General features: G+C 47.9%; 2 protein-coding genes across 7 annotated transcripts; both read left to right on the top strand.

Annotated features, from left to right (window-relative positions):
• The first annotated feature begins 3,997 nt into the window (after positions 1–3,997).
• Positions 3,998–8,933, top strand: DUSP11 (dual specificity phosphatase 11). 2 transcript variants are annotated; one of them, XM_038166854.2, is made up of 9 exons: positions 3,998–4,312; positions 4,407–4,478; positions 5,005–5,136; positions 5,742–5,865; positions 6,432–6,492; positions 6,818–6,864; positions 6,979–7,054; positions 7,364–7,492; positions 8,362–8,933. In XM_038166854.2, the coding sequence occupies exons 1-9, from the start codon at positions 4,013–4,015 to the stop codon at positions 8,618–8,620; spliced, it is 1,200 nt and encodes a 399-aa protein (XP_038022782.2). In that variant the 5' UTR covers positions 3,998–4,012; the 3' UTR covers positions 8,621–8,933. The 2 variants fall into 2 exon arrangements, with proteins under 2 accessions (XP_038022782.2, XP_038022783.2); XM_038166855.2 differs by having other exon boundaries at positions 4,150–4,312; positions 4,407–4,482.
• On the top strand, positions 8,889–26,231 carry STAMBP (STAM binding protein). Of its 5 annotated transcripts, none has more exons than XM_038166853.2 (10): positions 8,889–9,029; positions 10,828–11,068; positions 18,468–18,543; positions 19,226–19,321; positions 20,062–20,437; positions 21,069–21,193; positions 22,142–22,279; positions 23,429–23,541; positions 23,947–24,046; positions 24,508–26,231. In XM_038166853.2, the coding sequence occupies exons 2-10, from the start codon at positions 10,854–10,856 to the stop codon at positions 24,562–24,564; spliced, it is 1,296 nt and encodes a 431-aa protein (XP_038022781.1). In that variant the 5' UTR covers positions 8,889–9,029; positions 10,828–10,853; the 3' UTR covers positions 24,565–26,231. The 5 variants fall into 5 exon arrangements, with proteins under 5 accessions (XP_038022781.1, XP_038022777.1, XP_038022779.1 ...); XM_038166849.2 differs by lacking the exon at positions 8,889–9,029 and adding an exon at positions 9,281–9,438; XM_038166851.2 differs by lacking the exon at positions 8,889–9,029 and adding an exon at positions 9,425–9,566.
• Positions 26,232–26,500: the final 269 nt, after the last annotated feature.

The following is a 26,500-nucleotide window of genomic DNA, read 5'->3' as shown; positions in this document are numbered from 1 at the left end:
CTAATCGTTGTAACTATTATGTTTTGTTTACTATTATCTTGTATCAAATATATGCTAATGGGGTGTTAAATCATCAAGTGCACATGGTGGCTGGATAAATCAATTTAGAGGTGCGTCCAGGTGGAGACAAAACAAACAAACAAACAAGCAACAACAACAACAAAAAACTAACATAAGGGGATACCCCTAGGATTGACTTTATCATAGAATCATAGATTGGTTTGGGTTGGAAGGGACCTTAAAGATCATCTAATTCCAATCCCACTGCCATGGGCCTGGACACCTACCACTACACCATGTTCCTCAAAGCCCCATCCAACCTGGCCTTAAACACTTCCGGGGATGGGGCATGCACTACTTCTCTGGGCAATCCAATGCATTGCCTGATAGAGTGCCTCTCCATCTGTCCTGTAGGCCCCCCTTAGGTATTGGAAAGCAACTATAAGGTCTCCCCAGAGCCTTCTCTTCTCCAGGCTGAACAAGCCCAACTCCCTCAGCTTGGCATTGTAGGAGAGGTGCTCCAGCCCCTTGATCATCTTTCTGACCCTCATTCTATTACTTCCAGGTCCTTCTTGTGCTGTGGACCCCTGAGCTGAAGTCAGGGCTCCAGGTAGGGTCTAATGAGAGCAGAGTAGAGGGGGAGAATCACCACCCTCGACCTGCTGGCCACACTGCTTTTGATGCAGCCCAGGGTATGGTTGGCTTTCTGGGCTGCAAGTGCATGTTGCTGGCTCATGTTAAGCCTCTCATCAACCAATGCCCCCAGGTCCTTCTCATCAGGGCTACTCTCAATCCATTCTCTGTTCAGCCTGTATTTGTGCTTGGGATTGCCCTGGCTCAGTGCAGAACCTTGCATTTGGCCTTGTTGAACCTCATGAGATTTGCACAGGCCCATTTCTCAGGCCTGTCCAGGTCCCTCCGGATAGCAACCCTTCCCTCTAGCATGTTGACTGCACCACACAGCTTGTTGCCACTGGCAACCTTGCTGAAGGTGCACTTGATCCCACTGTTCATGTTACTGACACAGATCTTAAACAACACCGGTCCCAGTACTGACCCCTGAGAAACACCGCTTATTACTGATCTCTACTTGGACATTTAGCTGTCGACCACAACTCTTTGAGTGTGACTGTCCAGCCAACTCCTTATGCAATGAGTCATCCATCCATCAAATTCATGTCTCTCCAATTTAGAGACAAGGATATAATGGGGGCCAGCGTCAAATGCTTTGCACAAGTCCAGGTAGATGATGTCAGTTGTTCTTCTATCCACCACTGCTGTAACCCAATGTTACCAATGCTGTAAAATGCCACCAGATTTGTCAGGCATGACATTCTCTTAGTGAGGCCATGTTGTCTGTCACAAATCACCTCCTTATTTTCCATGTGCAATGTACTGCTGTGCATTGATTGGAGAGGAGCAACAGCAGCCACCCTTACAAAAGGCAGCCTTAGGGAGTGTTAGTGAGCAGGAATGCAGCAACCAATGCACAGAGCATGGACAATAAATGGGAAGAATTAGAGATCTGTGTGCAGTTGCAAGGCTTTGATCTCACTGCAATTACAGAAACATGGTGGGATAGCTCACATGACTGGAATGTTATTGTGGATGTCTATGTGATTTTTAATAAAGACAAGCCAGTAGGACAAGGTTGCAGAGTTGCTCTTTATGTGAGAGACCAACTGGAATGTATGGGGCTCTGCCTCAGGGTGGATGACAGTGAGCGGGTTGAGAGTTTATGGGTAAGACTTAAAGGGCTGGCTAACATGGATGATGATGCTATGGGTATTTACTGCACATCACCTGATCAGGAAAAGGAAAATGCCAAGACGTACAAACAGCTGGAAGTAGTCTCACAATCACAGGCCCTGGTTCTCATGTGGAACTTCAACCACCCTGATATGTGCGGGAAAGGCAACACAGTTAGGCACAAACAGTCCAGGAGGTTCTTGCAGAACACTGATGACAACTTTTTGACACAGGTAGTGTATGAGCCAATGAAGAGAGGTATGTTGCTAGACCTTGTACAAACAAAGGACTGATTGGAGACACAAAGGCTGGCAGAAGCCTTGGCTGCAGTGACCATGTGATGATGGAGTTCGGATCCTGCATGGAGGAAGCAGAGCAATAAGTAGGATTGCAAACTTAGCCTTCAGGAGAGCAAAACTTGGCCTCTTTGGGGACCTGCTGAAAGGAATCCTATGGTTTAGGGCCCTAGAAGGAAAGTGTCTCAGTATTCAAGCATCACTTCCTCCAAGCTCAAGACTGGTGCGTCCCAATGGGTAAGAAGTCAAGCTAAGTGGGCAGGAGATCTGCATGGATGAGCAAGGAGCTCCTGACAAAACTCAAATAGAAGAAATTGTACAGAATGTGGAAAAAAGGGACAAGTTGCTTGGAAGGAATATAGGAACATTGTCAGAAAATGCAGGGATGTGACAAGGAAGGCTAAGGCCCATTTGGAATTAAATCTGATGGGGGATGTCAAGGACAACAAGTCGGGCTTCTTCAAATACATCGATAGCATGATAAAAACTAGGGAAAATGTGTGCCCATTGCTGAATGGGGGTAGGTACACTTGCAATGAAGAACACAGAGAAGAGTTACTGAGTGCCCTCTTTACTTCAGTCTTCACTGCTAAGGCTAGCCTTCAGGAATCCCAGACTCTAAAAACAAGAGAGAATGTCTGGAGAAAAGGAGACTTTTGCTTGTTTGAGGAGGATTTGGTTAGCGAAAAATGTAGAGCAAGAGGGGCAGGAGACCTGGGTAGATGGGCAAGGAGCTCTTGGGAAAAAAAAAAAAAAAAAAAAAATTAAATTGAAGAAAGCACACATTATGTGGAGGAAGGGACAGACCACTTGGTGGAGTATAAGAACATTGTCAGAGAATGCAGGGATGCATTGAGGAAGGCCAAAGCCTGGTTAGAATCAAATTTAGCAAGAAATATCAAGGATAACAAGAAGGGCTTCTTCAAATATATAAGCAGCAAAAGGAAGACTAAGGAAAATGTGAGTGCGCTGCTAAATGAGGCAGGTGCCTTGGTGATGATGGAAACAGAGAAGGTGGAGCTACTGAATGCCTTCTTTGCTTCAGTTTTCACTGCTAAGGCTACCCCCCAAACACTACCGAGCCCAGAAACAAGACAGAAAACCTGGAGAGAGAAAGATGTTCCCCTGGTTGATAAGGATTGGGTTAGAGCTTATTTAGCAAGCTAGACACCAACAAATCTATGGGCCCAATGGGATGCACCCAAGGTTGCTGAGGGAACTGGTGAGCATTATTGCTAAGCCCCTCTCTCTCTATCATCTTTGAAAGGTCCTGGAGAACAGGAGAGGTGCCTGAGGACTGGAAGAAAACCAACATTACTCCAGTCTTCAAGAAGGGCAAGAAGGAAGACCCAGCAAACTACAGGCCAGTCAGCCTCACCTCCATTCCTGGAATGGTGATGGAGCAGTTCATCCTCGACGCCATCTCTAAGCACATGGAGGAAAAGAAGATGATCAGAAGCAGTCAACATGGATTCATCAGGGAAAGCCATGTTTAACCAACCTGATAACTTTCTACAATGAGATGACTGGATTGAAGGATGAGGGGAGAGCAGTGGAAGTTGTCTACCTTGACTTCAGCAAGGCTTTCAACACTGTATCCCATAACATCCTCCAGGGCAAGCTCTGGAAGTGTGGTATCCGTGAGTGGACAGTGGGGTGGATCAAGAACGGGCTAGATAGCAGAGCTCAGAGGGTTGTACTCAACAGGGCCAAGTCTAGATGGGGGCCAGTGGCTAGCGGTGCCCCCCAGGGGTCAGTACTGGGTCCAGTGCTATTCGACTTCCTCATCAGTGCCTGAGGTGAAGGGACACAGTGCACCCTCAGCCAGTTTGCCGGCGATACAAAGCTTGGCAGAGTGGCTGAGGCACCAGAGACCTGCGCGGCCATTCAGAGAGACCTGGGCAGAGAGGAACCTCGCGAGGTCCTGCACCTGGGGAGGAAGAAATCCACCTCGGTGGGCGCCCAGGATGTGCCGCGGGAGAGGGGCGGGAGGCGCCCCGCTGCTCTGGGGGTGGCGGCGGCGGTGCCGGCAGCCAGTGACGTCACTGCCGCGGGCGGTGACGTCATGGCGGTCCCCCGGCGGGTGCCACCCCGTGCCGCCAGGGGGCGCTGTAGCCGCGGCCGGACTGGGTGTCGCTCCCGGTGCCGCTCCCGGTGCCGCGCGGCGGCAGGGCGGCGGAAGCGGAAGCGGAAGCGGTGGTTCCGCCGCCGTTGGGCCGCGCGATCGTCGCCATGCCGGGCCGAGGGGCTGCCCGCGTACCGGAGCGGTGGGTGCCGCCCCCGGGGCGCCCCGGCCCTTCAAGCAGGGGCTCGGCGGCGGCGGGGGCCTCGGTGTTCACGTCCCTCCGCTTTCGTTTTCAGGTGGACCGACTACGTCCCGCTGGGACGGAGGCTGCCGGGCACCCGCTTCATCGCCTTCAAGGTCCCCCTGAGGCAGGTGGGCGCGGGCAGGGGGTCGAGGGCGGCCCCAGGCGGTTGCCGGTGTGGGCGGTGCTGCCGCGGACCCCCCCGCGGTGCCCGAGCGCTGGTGCCACCCGCTTCCAAGGGCTGCCGCTCGCTCAGGGGTGGCCCCGCGGGGGTGGCAGCGTGTGGTGCTGCCTGCGCACCTCTGCTGGAACCAGTCCCGTTTTAAAGCCTTCGCCAAGCTCGAGCTTGTTTCTCAGCACGTTTGCCACCCTGTAATGTTTTATTGCGGTCTCTGGTCGCTCCTGTAATACGTTAGCAGAACAGTCCCAAAGCAGTAATAGTCCAGAGGTTGTTATGGTTTGGCACAGTGCAACACAGACAAAGATCTGTGCTTGACTTTGGCCATTTGTGTCTTTTTCCTTTTTTATTTTTTTATTTTTTTTCCCAACAGGATGATCATCAAGAGGTTAAGCAGTGCATACTTCCTCCCTCCATTCACCAGGCATAGTGCACCTGCATTTAATGTCTGTCATTGAATGTTATTTTTCCTCAGAGTTTTGATCACAACCTTCATCCAGCAGAGAGATTTTCACCTTGTGACCTCATTAAGAAAATTAAAGAGCAAAGGGAAGAGCTGGGCTTGATCATTGACCTGACATACACAACTCGCTACTACAGGCCAGAGGTCAGTCTTGGTCGCATTGTTGGTAAAGTAAAGTTCTCTTAAAGCCCTAATATTGCTAATAAATGGGAAGAAGTTTCTTGCAAGAAGATGACTTCAAAGAGCATGTGGCACTCACATCCTCTGGAAAAGGTATGAAGTTGAGCATTGCAGGGTTATTGGGATGCAGTTTTCATCCTTGATCAAGTGCAAGACTGTGGTCTTCAACTTTTCTGTTTTTACAACCGTCACACGCTTGGAGTACCATAAAGATGTTTTTTTTATATGCTCTCTTGAATAAAAGACTGATTACAAATATTTTTTGGCTTGTGATGTCACATGTGTGATATCACGTTAGTTGGAAAAGTTGTTCCAGCTTCTGTGTGTGCTTTGTGCTTCCAAGGAAGGAAGGAGCAAAGGTACAGAGAACAAAATGCAAATAGGTTGCTCTGGAGTATTGATAAAGTTTTAAAGAAATGAAAGAGAACTTTTCATACCAAAAACTGTTGCCGCTCTTCTGGGCTTAGCTGGAAGACTTGTTTTCTTATATCTTCTGACACAGGGTTCTCTAATTAGTGAGAATCTTCATACTTTTTTATGAAATTATTGTCCTTCTTTGTTTCTTGTAGGAACTACCAGCCACACTCTGCTACTCAAAGATCTGGACAATGGGACATGAAATACCAAACAATCAGACCATTTTTCAATTCAAGAGTGTTGTAAAAAACTTCTTGAGAGACAATAAAGACAACGGTAAGTGTGGATTTTCCTTTACGTTACAAGTGCTGTTGATGGGAAGGGCACAGAAGACTTGGGGTTGGCAATGTTCTTCATTAACCTTTGTGCACAACATGAATTTCCCTTCCTCATCTTGGCATGTGAATGTCAAGGCAGTAGTGAGACCAGTTTATTGTAGTAAAGGAGTTCATGCTGGCTCGATGATAATTAGCAGCCAGTCAAGTGTTAATTGAAATTGAGACTGTGTTTAGTCTGCCTATAAATACTGATCCTGTTTTGGTAACAGGAAGCTGTTAGTGCTCAGGGAATGCAGGACAGCCTTTCATAGAGCTTTTAAATATACCTTCTATGCAGTGAGCTGTGTGACCATGCAGATGAGGCCACAGAATTAAATGAGCTGATGAACTAAAATCAGGGGTGATAATTAGACACAAAGGTGGTGATTTTGTTACACGATCAGTTCAGTGTATGTGTGCCGGTGTCCCTATCGAAGAACAAATGTAAAATGGGCTTCTTTTACTCTGATTTGGTTTTGGAAAAAGAACACTTCAAAAATATAAACTGATTATCATGTGTTACAGATAAACTTATTGGAGTGCATTGTACACATGGCTTGAACAGAACTGGCTACCTGGTTTGTAGGTGAGTTGTCCTTGGTCAAACTGCATTAGGTGGTGGTATTGCTAGCTTCATGTTGTTCAAGAAGGAAATGTTTTACTGCTGCAACAAGAGTCAAGTGATCTGTGTAATCCCCAACTGGCAAGAATATGAAGCTTTTAAGTTTAGAGAAGGTTTTGTTGTTAGAGGTTTGCTAAAATCAGGGATAAGAAACTACAAATACTGCTACTAGATTCTGTCTTGTAAACAAGCTCTAAAATCTTCCCACCACTTTATTTTTGAACTGTGTCTAATCTGTCAATATCTCTGTAGTTAACTGTTATTAGAGCTTTCTCATTAATCTGTTCAGGTACCTGATTGATGTTGAAGGCATGGAGCCAAATGCTGCAATAGAGCGTACGTACATGTATGTTTGTCTTGTCAAGATGCAAAATGTTATTATGGGATTTTTGATGGCTTCAGGCTTTTTCCAGTGAAATGTTGTTATAACTCAGACTTCTCTCTCTTCAGTGTTCAACAGAGCTCGAGGTCATCCTATTGAGAGAATGAACTATATTGAAGATCTTCAGAAAAGATCTAGAAAAAAGTAAGCCTTGTGTGTGCATGAGTGCACACACGAAGTGAGAACTGCTGTCAGGATGTAGATAGATTTTAAACTTGTCTGGCTCCTGCTGATGGAGGACAAATGGGGCCAGTGAATAAGGAGGAAAGTGGGCAGTTGGGACACCAGGAGCTAAAGATCTCCTATGTGGCCTTTTCACAGGCTTGCTGCCCTCCTAGGGAGGAAGACTGTGAAGGGGGGTTGATTTACATGTAAAAGAGCTGTTATGATCACTTGACAAATGGTATGTAGGCCCAGTTATGACATCGAGATTTATTTAGAGATCTATTTAAGGAATTGCGGAGCAAAGAATTTGGGCTTGGACCTCCTCAAAGGGAAAGCAGACTCTACATCAAACACGAGAAAGCAGATGGCTGAACATCACCCACACCATTCAGAACAATTCCCATTAGCAATGCCAAGGTAGGTTTTTTTGCTTCTTCTCTCTATACATACAGTATAGCTGAGCAGAGAGAACAAAAAAGGCTGTTTACTCATTTTTAAGAAACTTAAACTTGTAGTTTTACAAGTCTAGATGCAACTCTGCTATATACATGTACATGAGAGCATCTGTTGCCTTGCCATTTGTGGGAGCAAGTGAAGATGGGAATCTCCCTCAAGCTTGTTAATGTTGAAGTGTTCCTTGTGCCTGCAGCAGCATGTGCAAAGCTCTTTGCCTCTGCATTATGTTCTTGTACGTATGGATTTGTCATCACTGACAGTGGTGGTGCTGGTTCCCGTTAAGGCTGCAATATTCTCAAACTAAGATACTTCAGGGGCAAGAGCACTTTCCTTTGAGTCATGTGCTGAGCAAGGCAGTTCTTCACCTCAAGTGAAACTGAGGCTCTTTTTCTGTCACCCTATCTGGAAGAACGATGGGGGAACAATAAATGCAGTTAAAGAGCTTCCTCTTTGCTTGGGGCATAGGCTAGGCTGGGCTTCACTGGGTGTTGTGAGAGCTGCAAAAGCATCTCGGGAGCAGATGTAGCTAGTGCCTGTTGCTGGTGGGACAGTGGTTTATTCAGCCCTTATTTTATGGGACATACAAGATGCTTTCTTTCGAAAACTTCCCTTCCTGTGGCACAGCTGTAAGAAAGCAGCTTGTAGGAGATAAGCTGACAGCTGGCTGTTCTTCCTGGCCATCACATCTTTCAGGCTGGGGCAAAAGGGACTGGGTAAACCCAGATGGCTGAAGACATTTTTGAACTTTTCAGTCTTTTCAGTCTCTGTGTACACAGAGCGACTAAAGAGGATTGAATTCTCCTCGTACTGACTTCCAAATCTTCTTTCAGAAACTCTGGCTCTACCAAGAAGAACCGCAAGCAAGGTCACAAGGCACCCACACAACACCAGGAACTTGTGCACAAACACAGGGTGCCTGAGCAAAGGTGGCCTTGCAGTTTGGGACCAAGAAACTGCCCCGTTTCATTGCCTCACAACAGGCAGCACAACAGACTGTGCTTCCCAGCTCTGAGTTCCCAGCACCAACCACAGGAAATGCATACGGCCAGGAAACGCAGGCGGTGGCGTAGGAAACCTGTGACAGTGTAGAAACATACACCAAAAGCCAGAGTTGTTTTTTCACCCATGAGGAGCTCCGAGGCTGGTTGAATGAGTGAGTTTGCTGTGTCATCCACGAGCTGCTGAGCTGGATGTTGGGAACTGCAAGTGAAGGTGTTCATGAGATCAGTACAGCTCTCCTTTTTTTTCCTTCCTTCCTTTTTTTTTTTTTTTTTTTTTAACCCTTTCTCTGGGTGCTTTTTACAACTGACATAGAATTTTTGAAATCCTGTGTCAAATACCGGAGTCCTCAGTTTATCAAGAGATGCAGAGAATAAATGGAATTGGATTGATCCTAAAGAAAGGTCCTTGGGAACACGTCCTTAACTTTCCATGAGGAGGGCTTTGGTTGACAATTTACTTAACGCACATGAAGAAGCAGGATTTTCCCTGTCACTGGGTGATTGTTTTTCTTTTCATCCACTTTTGAGAAATGCCTGCAGCGCGTACCGTTTTGAATGTGCGTGCTGGGTCGGTTCGTCCAGCCCGAGGGCAGGGAGGAGCCCAGCGAGCTTTGTACTCGGGGCTCCCGGGAGTGGGCTGAGCAGCCGGGAGGGAGCGGCCCCTTTAAGGCCTGGGCCGCTCCGCTGGCGTCATGAAGCTGGACTTCCGCCCGGCCCCCGGCTCCCCCCCCACTTAGCGGCGATAGGGGAGGGGAAGCGGTCTCAAGGCCGGGCGGAAGGCGGCTGTGACGTGTGCGGATGTGGTGGCGCCTCGTGATTGGCTGCTTGAGAACGAGGCGGGGGGGCGGGGCCGGGCGCCAAGGCGGAAGCGTGGAGGGAGGCGGCGGCGGCTCCGTCCCGGCGCAGGTCGGGCTCGGGCCGGGGCTCGCTGGGGGGGGGCCTCTCCCCGCCCCCGCCCCCTCCTCGTCCGCGGGGCTCTGCCCCTGTCCTAGGGGGCGGCGGTTGGGGGGCCGGTAGCGGGACCCGGCCGGGAGGTGCCTGACCTCTTTGCTCTCCCCTGAGGGTAGCGGAGGGGGGGAGCCGCGGGGACGGCGGCTGCGGGAGGCGGCGCTGCTGGCGGGGGGCACGGCGGCGGCAGGGGGCACGGCGGCGATCCGCGTCCCGCCGAGCGGGAGAGGCCGGGCCCTGCCCGGGGCCGCGGCTCCGCTGCGTGCCGTGAGGGAGCGTTTGGGCACGGCGGCCGCCGGCTGGCCCAACCCCCACAGCCCTTATTTAGGGGAGCGGAGCGCCCCTCCCCTCTAAGGTGAGGCCTGAGAAGCGCCAGCCTGCTGCGTCGAAAAAGGCCTTTTCCCCCGAGGTAAACCCAGAAAGGCAATGTGTCTGCTGCTTGGGGTCGCTGGGCAGCGTCTAGCTCTGGCTGGGACCTTTCCCCCGTTTAGGAAGAAGCTGTGGGGAAGTCTCCCGTTGCTGCGAGGTTTAGCAGGTGCTCTGGATTCAGCAGCGTGGTTTCATACGAAATTCAACCCTCACAGTGGTCTGAGGGGGCTTTTCCAGGGGAGCTGAGCTCTCAGTGTAGGGGAGAACGCTGAGGAGACTTCTGGGGCTCTCTGCCCCAGGTGCTTCCAACATTTCCTTGGCTTCAAGTTTGTTGGCTTGTGCCGTGGCTTAGAATGCGTTTGTAGGAGCTAGGCTCAACAGATCAGGTTGAGATGGATTCCTGGCGTGCCGGCAGTGCCTCCCACAGCACAGGGAACAGAGGGATACTGCCCGTGCCTGGACAAGAGCAATGTGGGCTCGAGCTTGATGGGTAGGGACAGTTCTGCTGGGCAGCAACACCCAGAAGCATGGCCTGCAGCCCTCTCATCACCGCTGTATAAGCAAAGCAGTGGATGCTGCCACGTAAAAACCCTGTGCAAAGCTTCTGCTGCTCAAGTCCAAAGGAAATACTTTTGCCAGTTTGCCCCAAATTAGCATGTGGCACTGGTGGTGTTACATGGAGAGACAATTAGCAAGGAAGAGCCGTTTTGAGTAGGATTCAGATTGGTCAAACCCTGGGTTGAACTCAATTGCCGAGGGCTGATCTTGAATTTGTGGCTGTCTTTTAGGTTGCAAAGGTAAATATCCAAGTGCTGTGTCTAAAAAGAGCCTAGCTTCCCCCAGATTTCTCTCTCAGAACTACCTGACCTGTGTATTAAGTGCTTTTCTGCTGGAGAATAGGTTTCTTTAAAGGAGACCAGACGAGATACCTGGTCTACTCCAGTGGTTTTGACGCACTTGACTTTCTTCCCATTGCAGAGTAAGTCAGTGCTGCACCAGCTTTGATGTGCCTCGTTATGCCTGACCATGCCAATGTCAGCCTCCCACCGGAGGAGCGTGTCCGAAGCCTGATCCAGATGGGGAGTGCTGTTGAAGTGAACGAGGATGTCCCACCACGACGCTACTTCCGCTCTGGCGTGGAAATCCTCCGCATGGCAACGATTTACTCAGAGGAGGGAAATATTGAGCATGCCTTCATTTTGTACAATAAGTACATCACGTAAGAGCAACTCAGCTTCATTTTCAAGTAACCTGTGTTGATGCAAGGGGCTGTGGGGTTTATGTTGCATGTTTTGAGTGTGAACGAACATGGTAAGGCCTCATGAAACTTGAAGGCCCAGGTTCTGTCCAGAGTTTAGCTGCTTTTAAATTACAGAAGCAAAGATACAACCAGCCTGGTTAAAGTGACCAGGAAATGTTGCAAAGGTGTGAGGTAGAAGCACAAAAAAACACTGTTCGCCGCTTTGCAGGATGTAGGTAGAAATTCTCTTTAAAATCAGACTTATCTTGTATTCCTCTTTCCCAGAGCAACTCCTCTCCAGTGAGAGAGGTGTTGGCTCCCTGTGGCTAGGTTGATTTCAATAGCCATGATTTCAATAGCCCAGCAGATTAGCAAGGATAAGTGGCCAAAGATTTCAGTATCAGGTTGCTTTATGGAGCAGATACAGGCTGGTTCCAGAGTCCTTTGATAAACCACTTTTGAGGAAGAAGCCTGCTTTATGTCTATGCTACTACAACCTTTTACAGCAGGCAGCAAATTCCTATTTCAGTGCAGAAATCAGTTATGTTGTATTCAAGGTTTAGTTCTACTTCTTGGAAATAATATAATTCCATCCCTGTTATGCATGTACGTAGGCACCCATGCCTTTTTGAGAAATGATGTGAGGAAGAGCACTGAGTTTGAAGAACCTGACACCAGTCAACTGGCTTGAACAGTGCGTGAGATCCATGGGTCCTGAGTACCCTTCTAGAAAGCCCGAGGTTATATGTAAACCCATCCAAGACCCTGTATGGTATCATAGCTGCTTGGTCTCCAGCTCAGGGGCTGTACATGTGGACAAGTGCAGAGACATTCTTGCTGCCACCTCTGCAGCTGGCCAGGAACAAGCCATCTTGGGTCTGAAAGCCACGCTGCTGAGCATATACCGTGCCAACGTGGTGACGTGGTATCGGGTCTGGCTTCTGTCTGAGCAGCTCAGAGTAAGAGAGAAGCAAATGCGTGCCTCTAGATATACCTGCCTGTGTTCACAGGGCTGAAAGTTGTGACCCTCAGAAAATATCTCAATGGCACTGAGTATTCTGTTCCTTTAGGCTTTTTGGCCAATATCCTCAAATCCTCCCATCTTCATCCAGTTTCACTCAATGGCCAAAGGACTGCGTCTGCTCTCTGCTTCACTACCTCCTTGTCCAGAATGGGCTTGGCATCTCCATGGGCATTTTCCTGCCCTGCATCTCTGCACAGGGTTCCTGCCTCAGCCTCTTTTAACCCAACACATTTTTCTTTGATTAGCGTTGCTTCCCACATTGTACTTCCTAAGCTTTTATGGTCATAGTAGCAAGTGCTCCAGGAGGCTGCACAGGGAGCTGGGAAGTGTAAAACCCACGGGAAGTTTTCCAGGCTGGTTACGTAGCTGGGGCTGAAGGAGAAACTCTTCTCTAACTAAACAAATGAACTAAACGTGCCTTCGTTGTTTCATTACAGCAATAATAAGTGCAAGTGTGTTTTCTCTCCAGTAGCTTTCAAATACTTGTGGCATTTACGTTAGCCTGGCTGCTGAGCTGGAGGAAAGGTGAAAAACTTTCCCTTAGGGGTGTGATTTCTCACACTGTTGAATACGAACTGCCAGCGTGGATTATCCGAAGATAAAAGCTTAATGTTGTCATCTCATTTCTTTAATCAGAAGTGTAATGCTGTATAGCTCTTTTGAAAGCAGGAGGCTTGACGTGTGATTTTTGAGGTGTCCTTCCTTAAGGCTGTGAACTGGAAGGCAAGAACAGGACTGTAGTTGGAGCCTCTGATGGGACTTGCTATGCTTTCCTCTTTTTTAGAAACAGGACCAGATTTTTTGATTTTTTTTTCCCTGATGCTTCAGGCCAAATCTCTGGTCAATGCTGCAGCTATGGGTTTGGCTGCCTTTCCTCAGAGACCAGCTCCTTAACATGAGCTTATAGACTAGTACAAGCTGGAACTTTATGAAGGGCAGGATTCTAGCCCTGATAAGCATGTGAGTGGCTCCTGGCTACACCCCTGCACATGGTGAATTTGTTGGGAGCAAGAACACTGTCCTCAGGAGTGAGTCTGTGGCTTGGTGTGGACTGCGTTTTTCTCTGAGTGCTCAGGTGCTGGAACAGCCTGCCCAGGGAGGTGGTGGGGTCACCATCCCTCACCATGTTCAAGAATTGCCTGGACAAGGTGCTACGATAATATGATTTAGTCGCTTAGTGGGTAGTATTGGTGATAGGAGGATGGTTGGACTAGATGATCCTTTCCAACCTTGTGTTTCTATGATTTTATGCTTGGCTTTCGAAAGATGGATTTCTCTTTATTTCCCTACTTGACGCTCCTGTGGCTGATCTCAAGGCCTGAATTACACAGTGAGATCTGTGAAGTTGTACCTGATTTGCAGAGGCATCAGTCTGGGGGGAATCTTGACTGGATGTGGGGTAGTCTGGAGATGGATCCACGCTGATTCACACTGAGGCAAGCCAGTTCCCTGATCAGCCCCCAGCAACGTGCTCAATCTTGTCTAGGTCCTTTGGCTGCTCAGCACCTCTGTTTCCCATGCTGAAATGAAGCTTGTTGCTCACCCACTCAATAATGTGCAGGAGGGAGTCATGGATGTTTCTAAGAATAACCAGGCTGGACTTTACGAACATCAGTCTTTCACCTTGGAAGACATAGAATCACAGAATGGTTTGGGTTGGAAGGGACCCTAAAGATCTAATTCCAGCCCTACTGCCATGGGCAGGGACACCTCGCAAAAGATCAGGTTGCCCGAAGGCTTTGAACACTTCCAGGAATGGGGCATCCACAACTTCTCTGAGCAACCTGTTCAATTGTCTCACCGCCCTCTGAGTGAAGAAATTCTTTATTACATCTTGTCTAAATTCACCCTCTTTTAGTTTAAAACTATTATTCCTAGTCCTATCACTCTACTCCCTGACAAAGAGTCCCTCTCTGGTGTTCTTGTGGGCTCCTTTTTGATATTAGAAAGTCACTATTAGGTGTCCCCAGAGCCTTCTCTACAGGCTGAACAACCCCAGCTCCCTCAGCCTGTTTCCATATGAGTCCAGCCCCTTGATCATCTTCATGGCCCTCCTCTGGATGCATTCTAATACTTCCAGGTCCTTCTTGTGCTGGGGGCCCCAGAGCTGAACACGGGGTTCCAGGTGGGGTCTCACAAGAGCAGAGCAGAGGGGGGACCTCGTGAAGTTGGCATAGGCCTGCCGCCCAGGCCTGTCCAGTTCCCTCCAGATAGCAATCCTTCCCTCCAGCATGTCGACCATACCACCACACAGCTCGGTGTCATTAGCAAATTTGCTGAGGGTGTGCTTGATCCTGCTGTCCATGTCACTGACAAAGATCTTAAACAGCACCGGTCCCAGTACTGACCCCTGAGGAACACAACTCATTACTGATGGCCTGGACTGTTTGACCTCAGCAATTTGAGTGTGACCATCTGGCCAATTCCTTATGCAATGAGTCATCCATCCATCAAATTCACGTCTCTGCAATTTAGAGACAAGGACATAGTGGGGGCCAGTGTCAAATGCTTTGCACAAGTCCAGGTAGATGATGTCAGTTGCTCTTCCTCTGTCAACCAGTGCTGTAAAATGCCACCAGATTTGTCAGGCATGATATTCCCCTGGTGAAGCCATGTTTTCTGTAGTTCCCTGGGTCTTCCTTTCTTCCCTTTTTAAAACGGGTTATATCGCCTCTTCGAGCCAGTGGGAACATCACTAGACTGCCATGACTTCTGAAATATCATGGTCAATGTCTTAGCAATTGCATCCACATGTCCTGAGGAAACTGGCAATTGTGTCTCATCAGGCCCCATTGATGTCTTCACTTTCGGGTTCTTTGGATGGTCTCAGACCTGATTTTCTCCTACAATAGGTGGCTCTTCATTCTCTCAGTCCCTGCCTTTGCCTTCTGGGGCCCAGACCATGTGGCTGGAGCTCTTGCCAGTGAAGACTTAGGCAAAAAAAATCATTGAGTACCTCAGCCTCCTCCAAAACCTGGGTGACCAGGTCTCCCGTTTCTTACAAGAAAGGACCCTCAATTTCTGTAGTCCTCCTATCACTAATGTACCTATAGAAGCCTTTCTTGTTGCCCATGACATCCCTGGCCAAGTTTAATTCTAAAAAGGCTTTGACTTTGTATACCTGATTCATGGCTGTCGCATTAAGGGGTATGGCTGATTAACCATTACAGGCCTGGTTAGATTCAGGGTACTGAACTGTCATGGTCATGGATTCACCAGCAATGTAACACGCCCATCCTCTAGTCACGTTCACTGAGATCATGGCTAGGAACAATGCAATTAAGTGCAATTTGTTACGGCAACAGCTACACAGGTTCTTTGGATTGCCAGTGATAATTTACTGTCTGCAAAAGCAAGCTAGCATGCATGAAACGCACAGGTGTACAGCCTGTTAGCACGTTAAAAGGCACAAAGACTGTAAAGATTTCTGTGTTTCCACAGAGACATCTCATATGACCAAGTGTTCAAATCTCACCCAAAAGATGTCTCAGTGTGTGTGCGGGGAGGGGGGGGGAGGGAGGGAGAGGCTCAGCCCATTTACTGATCCCAGAAGTTAACAGGCCCTCATGATGCTATATTCCTTCATGATGGTATATTTCCTTGTTATGGTATCTCCCCTGACAATGGTATCTTCCCTAACATCCCCTTTTTCTTAAGCCAATTTATATTATTTTCTATCTTTTAGGTGGAGCTTGAGTGACTCTAGTCAAGCATTACATGTATCTTAGTTATGATTGGTGCAAAATTTTCTCACTTTGTTCAAAGGTGTAGGCTCCAAGAAATTCGGAGCACATGCTCAGTGAGGGGAGGTTGCACCTTGGAGGCAAGGTGTGTTTTGGTATTATAATGATATTATAATGAGCAAAAGTTCACTAAGTACAGCATTTTGTCAAAAACATGACAGGTCGTTGGCTCAGGGTAGCAAGCATGCAGTCTATTGATCTCGGTGTGCACAAGAACAATTGATTCCCCCTCTCGTCACAGAGCCTAGCCATGGTGTCTCTGCTCTGCTCTATGCTCCATACTGTTCCTTAGAGCTAGCACACCAGCTTCCCCCAGTGCGATAGCATCTAAGGTTGGAAGCGTAGGGAACGCTCAGTTAATGCAGCTACACCCTGCCCTGAAAGACTCTTCAATGCTGTACATTTTCTTTAAAATGTTAGTAGTAGTTTAATTTTCCTAGTCACTTTAGGCAATTACTCCATACTGGCTGCTCAGACAATGTCTCTGCATCCCTCCCAGGCTATCTGCCCTTGCTTCCATGCTTTCTAGGCCTCCTTTTCTCGCTTGAGTTTGGCCAGGAGCCCCTTGTTCCTCCATGCAGGTCTCCTGCTGTTTTTGCCTAAATTTTTCTTTGTTGGGATGCATTGCTCCTGAGCTTAGAGGAGGTGATCCTTAAATATTAATGAGCTTTTTCAGGCCCCTCCAGGGCTTTGTCCCATGGTACTCTACCAAGCAGTAGAATTTCCTGTCGTATTTGGACTCCTGGTTTGCCTGTGTGGCTGTGAGCTGCTAGGATTGGCTCCAAGAGTTTGTGTGGGGTGTTAAAGGACTTGGGAGACACTGACTTGGCACGTGTACCATAGTAGTGCTTAAAAATAGCCTGTAATGTGGCTACTCAGTGCCAAGCAGCTGCTGCTCATAGTGGACTTGGGAGCAGTCAGAGGTTTGAACAAGCCCAAAACTTCTGGTGATGTGAGCTGCAGGTTTAAGTCCTGCCAAGCCTCAGCTGGGCTGTGGACAGGAATCATGAAGCATTTTTGCTCTTCCTCTGCCTCCTTCCTCAGCCTACTGCTGCATGGTCTTGCCTCAAAGTCTTCCTCTGGCTGCCCAAAGCCCTTGCTGTGTCCTGCTATCTGCGTTTCCCCCCATTCGTGACTTGTGGAAAGCCAGCTGCCTTTGTTTTTTTCCATCCTCTCTAATCCAGCATCTGCTCTAAATCCTTTGTAATGAATCCCTTCCATTTTAATCTGCTATCTCTTGGCAGTGATCACAGCCTTGTTTTGTCCCCTTGACACAGTGACCTATTTTGCAACCACCAGTTAGGAGCAGGGACCTCACCAGTGCCTTTGGATGGAGTAGCAGCTTCTTCTATGTAGTGTGACGTGTTTGCTGAACCTGTGGTGTCTGGCAAGAGCATCCTCGTGCCCTCTGTGGCAACCGGGAGCTGGGTTTGCAAAAAGTCCTCACTTTTCCCAGAGGACTGGGGTTTTAAAGTAGCCGGGTTTATTGCACACACACAGACTTTGCAGTGTGAGGAACGTTCTCACTCTGTTTCTGCTGAGACTTTCCCACTTACCTCTGCTTGGTTTGTTCATGCTGCTCCCTGAGGCACAGTCTCAGTCTAGTCCTCTCTACCCTTCTTCCTTGTGTACGTGCATGAGGCTGCTTTCTCTTTATTGCTGTAGCTGAAGGAGCTGGGGGACATCCTCCTTCAGATGATGGAACTTTGTAGCAAAGAGCCAGGAAGCAGGGCAGGTGTTTGCATTGTATCCAAAGCTTTGTGGATGCTTTGTCTCCTAGCCAGGCCCTTGTCTCCTGCTAAGCTTGCTGTGAGCTCACCCTGAGCACACAGTTGAGTGCAGCACTGGGGACTTGCTCACAGAGGTACCTTGAGGATGCCTCAAGCCTGGGGAGCCCTACAGAGCTGAGCAGGAGTGAACAGAGCTCCCCGTGTTTATGGGCTTTTCACCTTGCTCTTGTGCTTGCAGTGCTCTTTCTGTGTGTCTTCACCATTGTGTCCTGAGTTGCTCTGTGGAAGTTGGTGGGGGCTGTTATTCTGGCTACTGAGAAACCTGTTCGTAGCTGTGCTGGGAGCAAGGTGATGTTGAGTTCAGTCTTGAAGTCTGCTTAGAACCAACCCTGCTGCCCAGAAAGGTCTAAAATACTGCCCTGTCTTCCCGGGACTGTCATGCAACAGAGCCAAAAGACTTCTGATGTAGCAGCTGAGGATGTTGTGAACTTGCTTTTAGCCTACCTGCAGGTTTTCTTTTCAAGGTCTGAGTTAATTTTCCCATCCCTTGCAGAAACTGTTTTCTTCCCCCATGCAGAAGGACGGTGTGAGCAATGAGTCAGCTGAATCCTTGAGTTTGCCTGTTCTCCCCTTGGATGCTCACAGAGGTGTAGGCAGGTGCCCAAGGACCTGCCGGAATTCCTCAGAAGTAATGGGGGGGGGTTACTGTAGGAAGGCAGATAGCTGTCCTGATTGCAGGAGCAAAGCATCCAGAGAAGTGGCAGAGGACGGGTACTGTGCTGGAAGGGAACGAACTGCACCCCCCAAAATCCCAATTACTGTATCGTGCTTGCCCCTTTCTGCTGGGATTCAAAAATGCAGTTTCTCTCCTGTGTTTACAGGCTCTTCATTGAGAAGCTGCCAAGGCATCGTGATTACAAAACCGCTGTCATACCTGAAAAGAAGGAAACAGTGAAAGTAAGTGGTAATGTTGCCAAGCCTTTAGTGGCTGCTGTTGGAAGTGATTTAGGGTTGTAGATCTTGGGTTTTGGTGACTCTGGGAATCACACAGTCTGAGAAGCCTTGGCTTGACCAGGCAGCCCTGGCACCTTGGGAGTTATAGTTTGGGCTCTTACGCCATCGTACTTGTGCAAGGCTGGCTGTGGTTGTATTCATGCAATTTACTTTCTGTTGAGCACTGGGGCTTCCTTTCTTCCATGTTAAACTCTTTGCTTTTTAAACACTGTGTTTAAAAAAAAAAAACTTTTTTTAAAAAGTGTTTAAACACTTTTCCCTATGTGGTAGCTGGGTGCAGTAGTCCTAAAGAGACATACCAGGGGATCCTTGGAGATTGCTCAGAGCCACAAGAAGCTACTGCTCTTCTGCTCAGCATTGGCTAGAAGAACAAAGGGCTGCACTGCCTAAGCACTTGCTCTGTGTTGGCTGATGGTGGTGCTGTCTGTGCCACACTGCTACAATGTGCCCATCTGCATACTCTCAGCCCATGTGCCAATGGTGCTGGAGCTGCTCAGGACCTTCCTGCCTTGTGAAAAAGAACAAGGTTTATTCACTCTAAGAATCTATTAATTCTTGCATCCATTCTGGTCCTGTTCTTCTGTGCTGGGGCTGTTGCACTTCTGATTGTATTTCCTTCCTTCAGAAACTGAAAGAAGTAGCCTTCCCCAGAGCTGAAGAGCTCAAGAAGGAGCTGTTAAAGAGGTACGCCAAGGACTATGCTAAGTACAACGAGCAGAAGGTGAGTGAGAGTAGACTGGAGGCTTGTCAGAAAACCCTCAGCCACAAAGAGTTTGGAAGAAAGCAGGACTCCAGGGCTCCCTGGGTGCTAGAGAACGTGAATTCTGGGTGGCCTGAGCTTACAGGGTCCATCTTCATCACCTTTGGCACAAGGCTGTCCCAGTCATGTCTCTGCTGTCATTATGTAGGTGAACCTGTCATAGCATCCCTATACATCATTTCATTGCACGTTTTGGAGGCAGTCTAAGCTGGGACTGTTATTTTTTTTTTTTTCTCTTTGTCCCAGTGTGAGGTCTGGGTCTGAGTCATAACTCAGAAACTGAGCTCATAGCAGCATGATTGAGGACATGGGGTTCTGTGTGCAAAGCAGAAAACTCTGCAGTCAGTTTTACTGTGATTTCTCTATTCTATTTCCAAAACAACACTTTCCCAATCTGGAATTACAATTGCACACAAGCGGATAGGTAAGGCAACAGTTTACTGCTCAGGTGTAGTAGGCTTTGCTGATGGAAGTGCTGATCTGTGTTTTGCAAAGTGAAGATTCTGTGCAGGAAGTACTTTCTGTTGGTTACCTTCTGTAGACTCTTTAGAAGTAGTCTGTGATTCCTGAGGGTCTACAGGCAGCAGGTTCAAAGCTACAGCTCTAAAGGAATGACATAGGCTCCATATTCTACCTTGGTCCCCTATCTGGTGATAGGTTCCCCTATCTGGTGATGTTCTTTGGCATATTTCTCCTTACAGAGAGAGGAGGAAGAGGAATTTGCACGCAACTTGGCTTTGCAGGAGCAGCTGGAAGAGGAGAGGAATCGTGTAGCCTTGATGAAGCAGCAGCAGGCAGAGCAAGAGCAGTTTCACGTCTTTGAGGAGATGATTCGACGGCAGGAGCTGGAGAAGGAACGTCTGAGGATAGTGCAGGAATATGGAAAGCCAGAGCCAAGTCCAGAGTCTTTGGATGGACCCCTCATCCCTGACGTGGAAAAACCCCCAACTGATTTAGCCCCAAAGGTTCCTGTCTCTCCAGTTCACCCTGCAAGTCCATCAGTGGAGATTGTCTCACCCAAACCTCCTGTTGTGGACAGATCTTTGAAACCTAGTGCTTTGGGGAACACAGAAAACAGTTAGTACATATCGGTGCACCCTTCTCCCTTTCTGGGGCTGAGCCAAACTCAGCTGAGGAACTGAGCTGCTGTCTGGCTCTTGGCAGTATCTCATCAGAACTCCATCCCTTCTGGGGATTTGGCGTTCCAAGTTACTGGATGTTCTCCCTGCTGTCCAGCAAAGGTTTGCAGGGCAGGGAAGAACTGTCTCCTGTTGCTAATTGGGCCCCAGTCTCTCTACTGATCAAAAATGTATAGTCTATTTGGCTTTTGGTCTTCCTAGTAGCTTGACCAAATTCTCCTCTTCTTCCAAATATGATTCTGAAATACTGATTCAGACATTTCCAGGTGACTAGTTCTTGACCAGAGAAACATCTTTAAATGACATTTTTTGAGCATTTGTGTTTTCATTATCTTTAATGTAATGCTGCTTTTGGCAGACTTCTAAACATCTTTCTGTATATTCTTACCATATTTTGAAAGAGGTATCAATGGTAACTTTATCTGTGGCTGCCACTTTAATTGTAAACATTAAAGTGGTTTGTTTCCAGGCTGAAGTTTTTCAGTCTAGTCCCTTTAGGTGCTGACCTGAGGGAATATTTCTCTGGTGTCCCTAGCTATCGTTGCTCATTGTGTTCCTAATTCTCACAGTTGCAAGCATGGATGCCCTTCGCCAGGTCATTGTCCCTAGGGAGCTGTGCCAGAAATTCCTCCAGCTGGCCGATGCCAACACAGTCCGAGGTGTGGAGACATGTGGGATCCTCTGCGGTAAGCTGGTAAGGTGGTAATACTAGTTAAGAGCCTTTAAGTGGTGCAGAGGCCTTTTCTTATAGTGTAATAGCTTTGGAAGTGGGTAGAGGACCCTGATGTTGCTGTGAAAGACTACAGTGCAGTTTCACTGATGACTAGGATTTCATATGAGTGTTAGGGCTTGTCTGTTTCTCCTTTTCCTCCTTGTTATGTGAGGATTTTCTCAGGCTGTATGTGAGGAGTATATGTCAATGTGAGGTGACAGCTACCACGTCCCCATTGATGTTCTGCTTCCTTTCTCACTTTGATGGCTCTGTTGATTACCTGCCTCAAATACTCATTTGCTGGCAGTGACAGGCAGCTCAGTGAGTTGTCCTTTTGGTACCAGCTGGGCTGGGGTCCCCGTTGTGAGCTAGGACGCTCACCAAGTCAAGGCTGTGCAAACACAGGCTGAAGACAATTCCCCTCAAAGACTTTGGCTGCACAAGTTAATATTGGCAGCTCCAGCGTATGCCCCATCAACTGGGGCTGTTATGCTTAAAGAAATTTGCTTTGAAATTAAATAGCTTGATGTAGCAACTTTCTGCAATCCACCTGCTTGCAGATACTTGGTGACTACTTATGAATCATCAGCTCTTAGTGAGTGAGGAGATTTCCTTTGGTTGGGTGTCCAGGGCTTGTCTGAGTTCTTACGGATATTCTGCATGGCAGAGCCATGGCCAGCTCATACTGAAAATGTATGACTCCTGTGTCAGTAGCCTGCAGTACCATTTCTGTGATCTGGACAAGGATGGGAGATGCACTCATGGACTTTTTTCTAGAGCTGCTGTTTCCCTGGCTGGACCTCTGAGTGATGAATGCAGAAATGCCTCATTCCCAAAGCTTAGGAAGTTACCTTGCACCAGTGGACTGCAGTAGTGTTTCCTCTTTGGGGGGTGTCTGGAAGGTAACAGCCTCCCTGTGCTGCCTTGCAGATGAGGAATGAGTTCACGATAACCCACGTCATCGTTCCCAAGCAGTATGGAGGCCCTGATTATTGCAACACAGAGAATGAGGAGGAACTTTTCCTGATCCAGGATCAGCATGGCCTTGTTACACTCGGCTGGATCCATGTGAGTCTCTCATCTTGACATCCAGACTGGCCTTGTATTCAGCTGGGAAGAAAAGGGGTGCAGGAAGATGAGTTGGTGAAGGAGGATTTACTGGAGGGAGATAGCGTGGAGCTGGCAGCATCTTTTTAGTTGGATTTCTCTCTCTAGTGCAGTCTCAGTCACTACTCATACTGCTGGAGAAATCCAGGCCTTTTTTAAGTTCAGATACCTTCCTAAAGCATCAGTCCCTTTGGAAATTAGATGTTGGGCTTGAAGTTCATGTTTCATGCAGCTAAAATCAGAACATTGCAGCCTCCCACATAGAGCTCCTGCTGTCAGTGCCTGGACTCTCCAATGATGCGTTCCTGTGGGAGCACAGCTTTTTGCAGACAGCTGTGTGCTGCTCTGCTGCGGGATGTGCCAGCTCCAGATTCCTCCACTGGCTCTAGTGCTGCCCTGCTGCCTGTCCCCACAGAGCCTTTGGCAGTCGGATCGATGCCAAGCAAAACGTTTGGTGCTGCTGAGTAATCTCTCGAAAGCAGCAGCTGCCTCAAAGGTTCTGACAAATAAATGCTTGCTGGATGTGCCTGACATGTGTAGGGTGTCTGCTTCCAGTGTTAACTCTTCAGTGATAGTCCTGTAACATCCAGGGACTCTCAAGAATACTTTTGACCTAGTCTTGGCAAGAAAAACCTAACAAGCAAAAGGAGAAAAGGGGAAAAACATTCCTGCAGGAGTTAGGCTATAAAATCTAGCTCTCAGCCAGAGCTGGGGAAGTTGGCTGTTGCCTGTGATTGTACAACTTTTGACCATCTTGGTGGAATGGGTTATCTTGAAGCTTCATGGCAGTATTACATGCCTCTGGTGCCTTAAATGTAGCTGCACTTCAGAAGCATGTGAAGTGATTGCCCTGCATTTAAAGCAAAGAAAGTGTTGTGCATTAAAATATGAATTTGCATAGGACATTGCCAGAAATGTAGAGTATCCACTGTACTTTTTCCAAATGGAATGGAGGAACAGATGTTTTGGGGCAATCCAAAGCCACTTCCAGTGTGCAAGCAGGTCCGCTGTGCGTCTTCTCCATTAGGATCTTCACTTGGCAGGCGCAGTCTGTTTGAACTAGTTCTCCAACCCTGCTGTAATTTCCTGTCATTTTGTCATGTGTTTCAGACTCATCCCACACAAACAGCTTTCCTCTCCAGTGTGGACCTGCACACACACTGCTCCTATCAGATGATGTTGCCGGAGTCCATTGCTATTGTGTGTTCTCCAAAATACCAGGAGTAAGTATAGTTATGGGGAAGGACAAGGCTTTTTCTCTGCCTGCGGCTGGACAGGAGGTCTCTTCAGCAAGTTTTTAACAGCTGTTCACCATCACCTTTTTTCTGTTGGATTCCTGGTGTAGGAATAAAATGTTAAGTAATGTGATAAAAGTTTTACCAAAAGAGGCAGAAAGAGTGTATGATCCAATGGCTCTTCTGCGCTGGTTCAGGGAGGATCATATCTGATTGCCCACCCATGAAAGGAGGCCAGTCTGCAGCCACAGACTTGGAGAAGAGCATGCTGCAGCATATGTTGTATCTTGTGCTTGAGACAAGCAGATTCAAACATGCTCTTTCAAACACAGAAGCAGCTGCTTCTATTTGCAGAGGCTTGAGTTGTACAGAGCATGTGTTTATTTGCTCTAGGACAGGGTTTTTCAAGCTGACAGAGCATGGCCTGGAGGAGATCTCTTCCTGCCGGCAGAAAGGATTCCACCCGCACTCCAAAGACCCTCCACTCTTCACTGTAAGTCACCCCACAGGGCACCTGGGGCTGTAGTACAGTATGTTAGCATATTGGACGCTTCCCTTGAGTTTATATCTGCATCGAGATACTAGGCTATGGCCCAGGACAGGAGAGATTCTGTCAGGGATTTGCTTCTCACTAGAGCTGAGATGCAAAAGATCTCTGATCTGATAGCATGTGTTGGAGGTGTGATTTAGAGCGCTTATCCATAGAAACAGATCCAGGCAGTAGAAAAGGTTTGTATTTGAGGGAGAGATTTGTATTTGTATCCTGCAATGATCCCTTCATTGTACTGGGTGAGGTGCTAGTTTGGTCTGTCTTGGTTTCTTCCCTGCAAAGAGAGAGCAGTCCTGTGAAAGCCACTGGGTGCAGGTTGCCTCAGGAGGTTGAGGAAACTTGCCTGAGCTGTGGAAATATCTGAATAACACCCTGTTCCTTCTTTCTTCTCCTCTCTCTTGCAGACCTGCAATCACGTGTCAGTAGTCGAGAGAGATGTGGTACTGATGGATCTCCGATAGGCCTCTTGCCTTAACCGTTTACTGTAGAACCATCTTACCTTCCTTCTGTGCCTAGGGAAGTTTTTCTTTCCTCCTGTAGCAGATGATTTCTACTGTGTAATGACCCCCCCTTCCTTCCGGAGTAGTCACAGTGAAATCAGTTCCCTGACCTCAGTGGGAGCATGTGAAATCTTGTTGCCTGGTGTTGGACTGGTGAAGTGGTGTTGAGGTTCAAGGTGTGGGGAAAAGCTAACTGGAAATTCAGACAGAAGCTAACACTGAAGCTAATGCTTAATCTGTGGCTTGACCAGCATCTTGGGGGGTTCCCTGTGAATTGCTGCAACCTAGAGGTGTGAAACCACTTCAAGTGCTTCCCAAAGTGGGACTTGCCCAAATTAACTCATACTTTGCTTTGTCTCTCTTTCTGGGTTGATAAATTGTGGCCTGAGTATGGCTGGTTGGAGTAGATGAATCTTTGCTGTAGTTTAAAATTAAACCTTCTAACACCTCTCACCCCAGTCAAGAGTCCATCCTTGCTGACCAGTCTTCTGAGCTAGAACATGTCTTGCTTGCTGGTGCTGCATGGTTTCTGCCCAGTGAAGCAAGAAAGGGCCCAACCATTATGCTTTCTTCTTCCTTTGGGAAACCCTTATTTCAGTGTTTTGGGGGAGAAGGTATCTGGATGCAGCACTGCTTAGTTCTAGCAATGTTGAGGAGCGTCTCCTTACTTTATTCATTATAAAGGATACACACCCTGGGACTCAGCTGCTTGCCCAAGCTTGTGGACAGGTTGTGCTCCTTCAGTCCTCGAACACTACCACCCCCAACTGCCTCTTCAGTTGTCAAAGTCTGCCCTTGCCAGAACAACTGCTCCATGGCATCTCTGTTACGCAGTACCCCAGCTGGGGACCTTCTCTGAATTACTCGTATCAGATGACAAGCAGTAATTTTGCTTCCCTTTGCTGTCTGTGCCAAGCTTCCACACTCACTTATGCTGGTTTTGAAAGGGACAAAGTAGTATTGAGAGGTGGTAAGTTACCTTGTCTCAGAGGACTGAGCGTGATGTACAACCTTTCCACAGTCTTTGGCAGGATGCTCTCATGATCAGCACATGTCCATGTGGGTAAGGGAAGAAAAGGAACAGCTGCCTTTCCACCTGCGATACATACATACGTGCTATATACATTGTGTTCATGTACTTCTAAATACAAAATGGCAAACAAAATTTGTTGGTGTACAGCTTAATACAGAGGGATTGTATTATCTCCTATGGACTTACCTTCTTGCTTGTTTTCTTTGAGCTAACTTGTTGGGCTGGCAAGCTGTAGGGAGTTTCTGAGAGTGGTGAGAGAATCAATTTATTTATGTTTTTTGTTTATTTGCAACAGCCACCTCCTTGACTCTTGTGTGACAAACTGCTGCCGCAATCATTTTTGCAGTTTTAGAAACAGGCTCCTTGTGGCAGCAGGAGGGAAGCAGTGGGATTTCATGGCATCCTTAGGAGCTGACTGTGAGACCTAGCTTATTTTAACTGTCTCTGAGGTGGGTTATGCTGCCTTGACGTAGAGGCATTCATCTCACAGCTGTACATGGAAGGGAGCAGTCCACTCTCCAGCCTGATGTCTCCTGAAGCAGCAATTCCTTCAATTTCATGGTGCATATCACAATAAATTTGTCTTAAGTCCTTATCCCTGAATGTCTTGACTTTGAGCTGACCCCCAGCATCAACCAGAGATAGCCAGGGAGAGGAGCTGGTGACAAATCACTACTTCCATTGTGAGCTATCCCAGTGACCAATAAACCCTGGTGGAGAATTTTTCAAATTCCTTGCAGTGTGGCCCCACACAGAAGTTGCATTTCTCATGTCAGTGGCTAGCTGCTGCCTCACACCCTGCCCTGCCCTCAGAGCTGTTCTTTTTGTTTTTGTGTTTTTTAAATTGCATTTCTGCACTTAGGG

This window comes from Anas platyrhynchos, chromosome 23 (assembly GCF_047663525.1).
Source record: "Anas platyrhynchos isolate ZD024472 breed Pekin duck chromosome 23, IASCAAS_PekinDuck_T2T, whole genome shotgun sequence".
Lineage (NCBI taxonomy): Eukaryota > Metazoa > Chordata > Aves > Anseriformes > Anatidae > Anas > Anas platyrhynchos.
Note: the sequence above shows the minus strand (reverse complement) of the source record. Positions and strands in the feature narration are given on the sequence as shown.

Bases quoted from the DNA above. Each gene is read 5' to 3' on its own strand.
- DUSP11 (XM_038166854.2), top strand. From the start codon at position 4,013: ATGTGCCGCGGGAGAGGGGCGGGAGGCGCCCCGCTGCTCTGGGGGTGG. The intron at 4,479-5,004 runs GCAGGTGGGCGC...ATTTTTCCTCAG, and splicing joins GCCTTCAAGGTCCCCCTGAG to AGTTTTGATCACAACCTTCA. The intron at 5,137-5,741 runs GTCAGTCTTGGT...TGTTTCTTGTAG, and splicing joins CTCGCTACTACAGGCCAGAG to GAACTACCAGCCACACTCTG.
- STAMBP (XM_038166853.2), top strand. From the start codon at position 10,854: ATGTGCCTCGTTATGCCTGACCATGCCAATGTCAGCCTCCCACCGGAG. The intron at 21,194-22,141 runs GTAAGGTGGTAA...GCTGCCTTGCAG, and splicing joins GGATCCTCTGCGGTAAGCTG to ATGAGGAATGAGTTCACGAT. The intron at 22,280-23,428 runs GTGAGTCTCTCA...CATGTGTTTCAG, and splicing joins TTACACTCGGCTGGATCCAT to ACTCATCCCACACAAACAGC.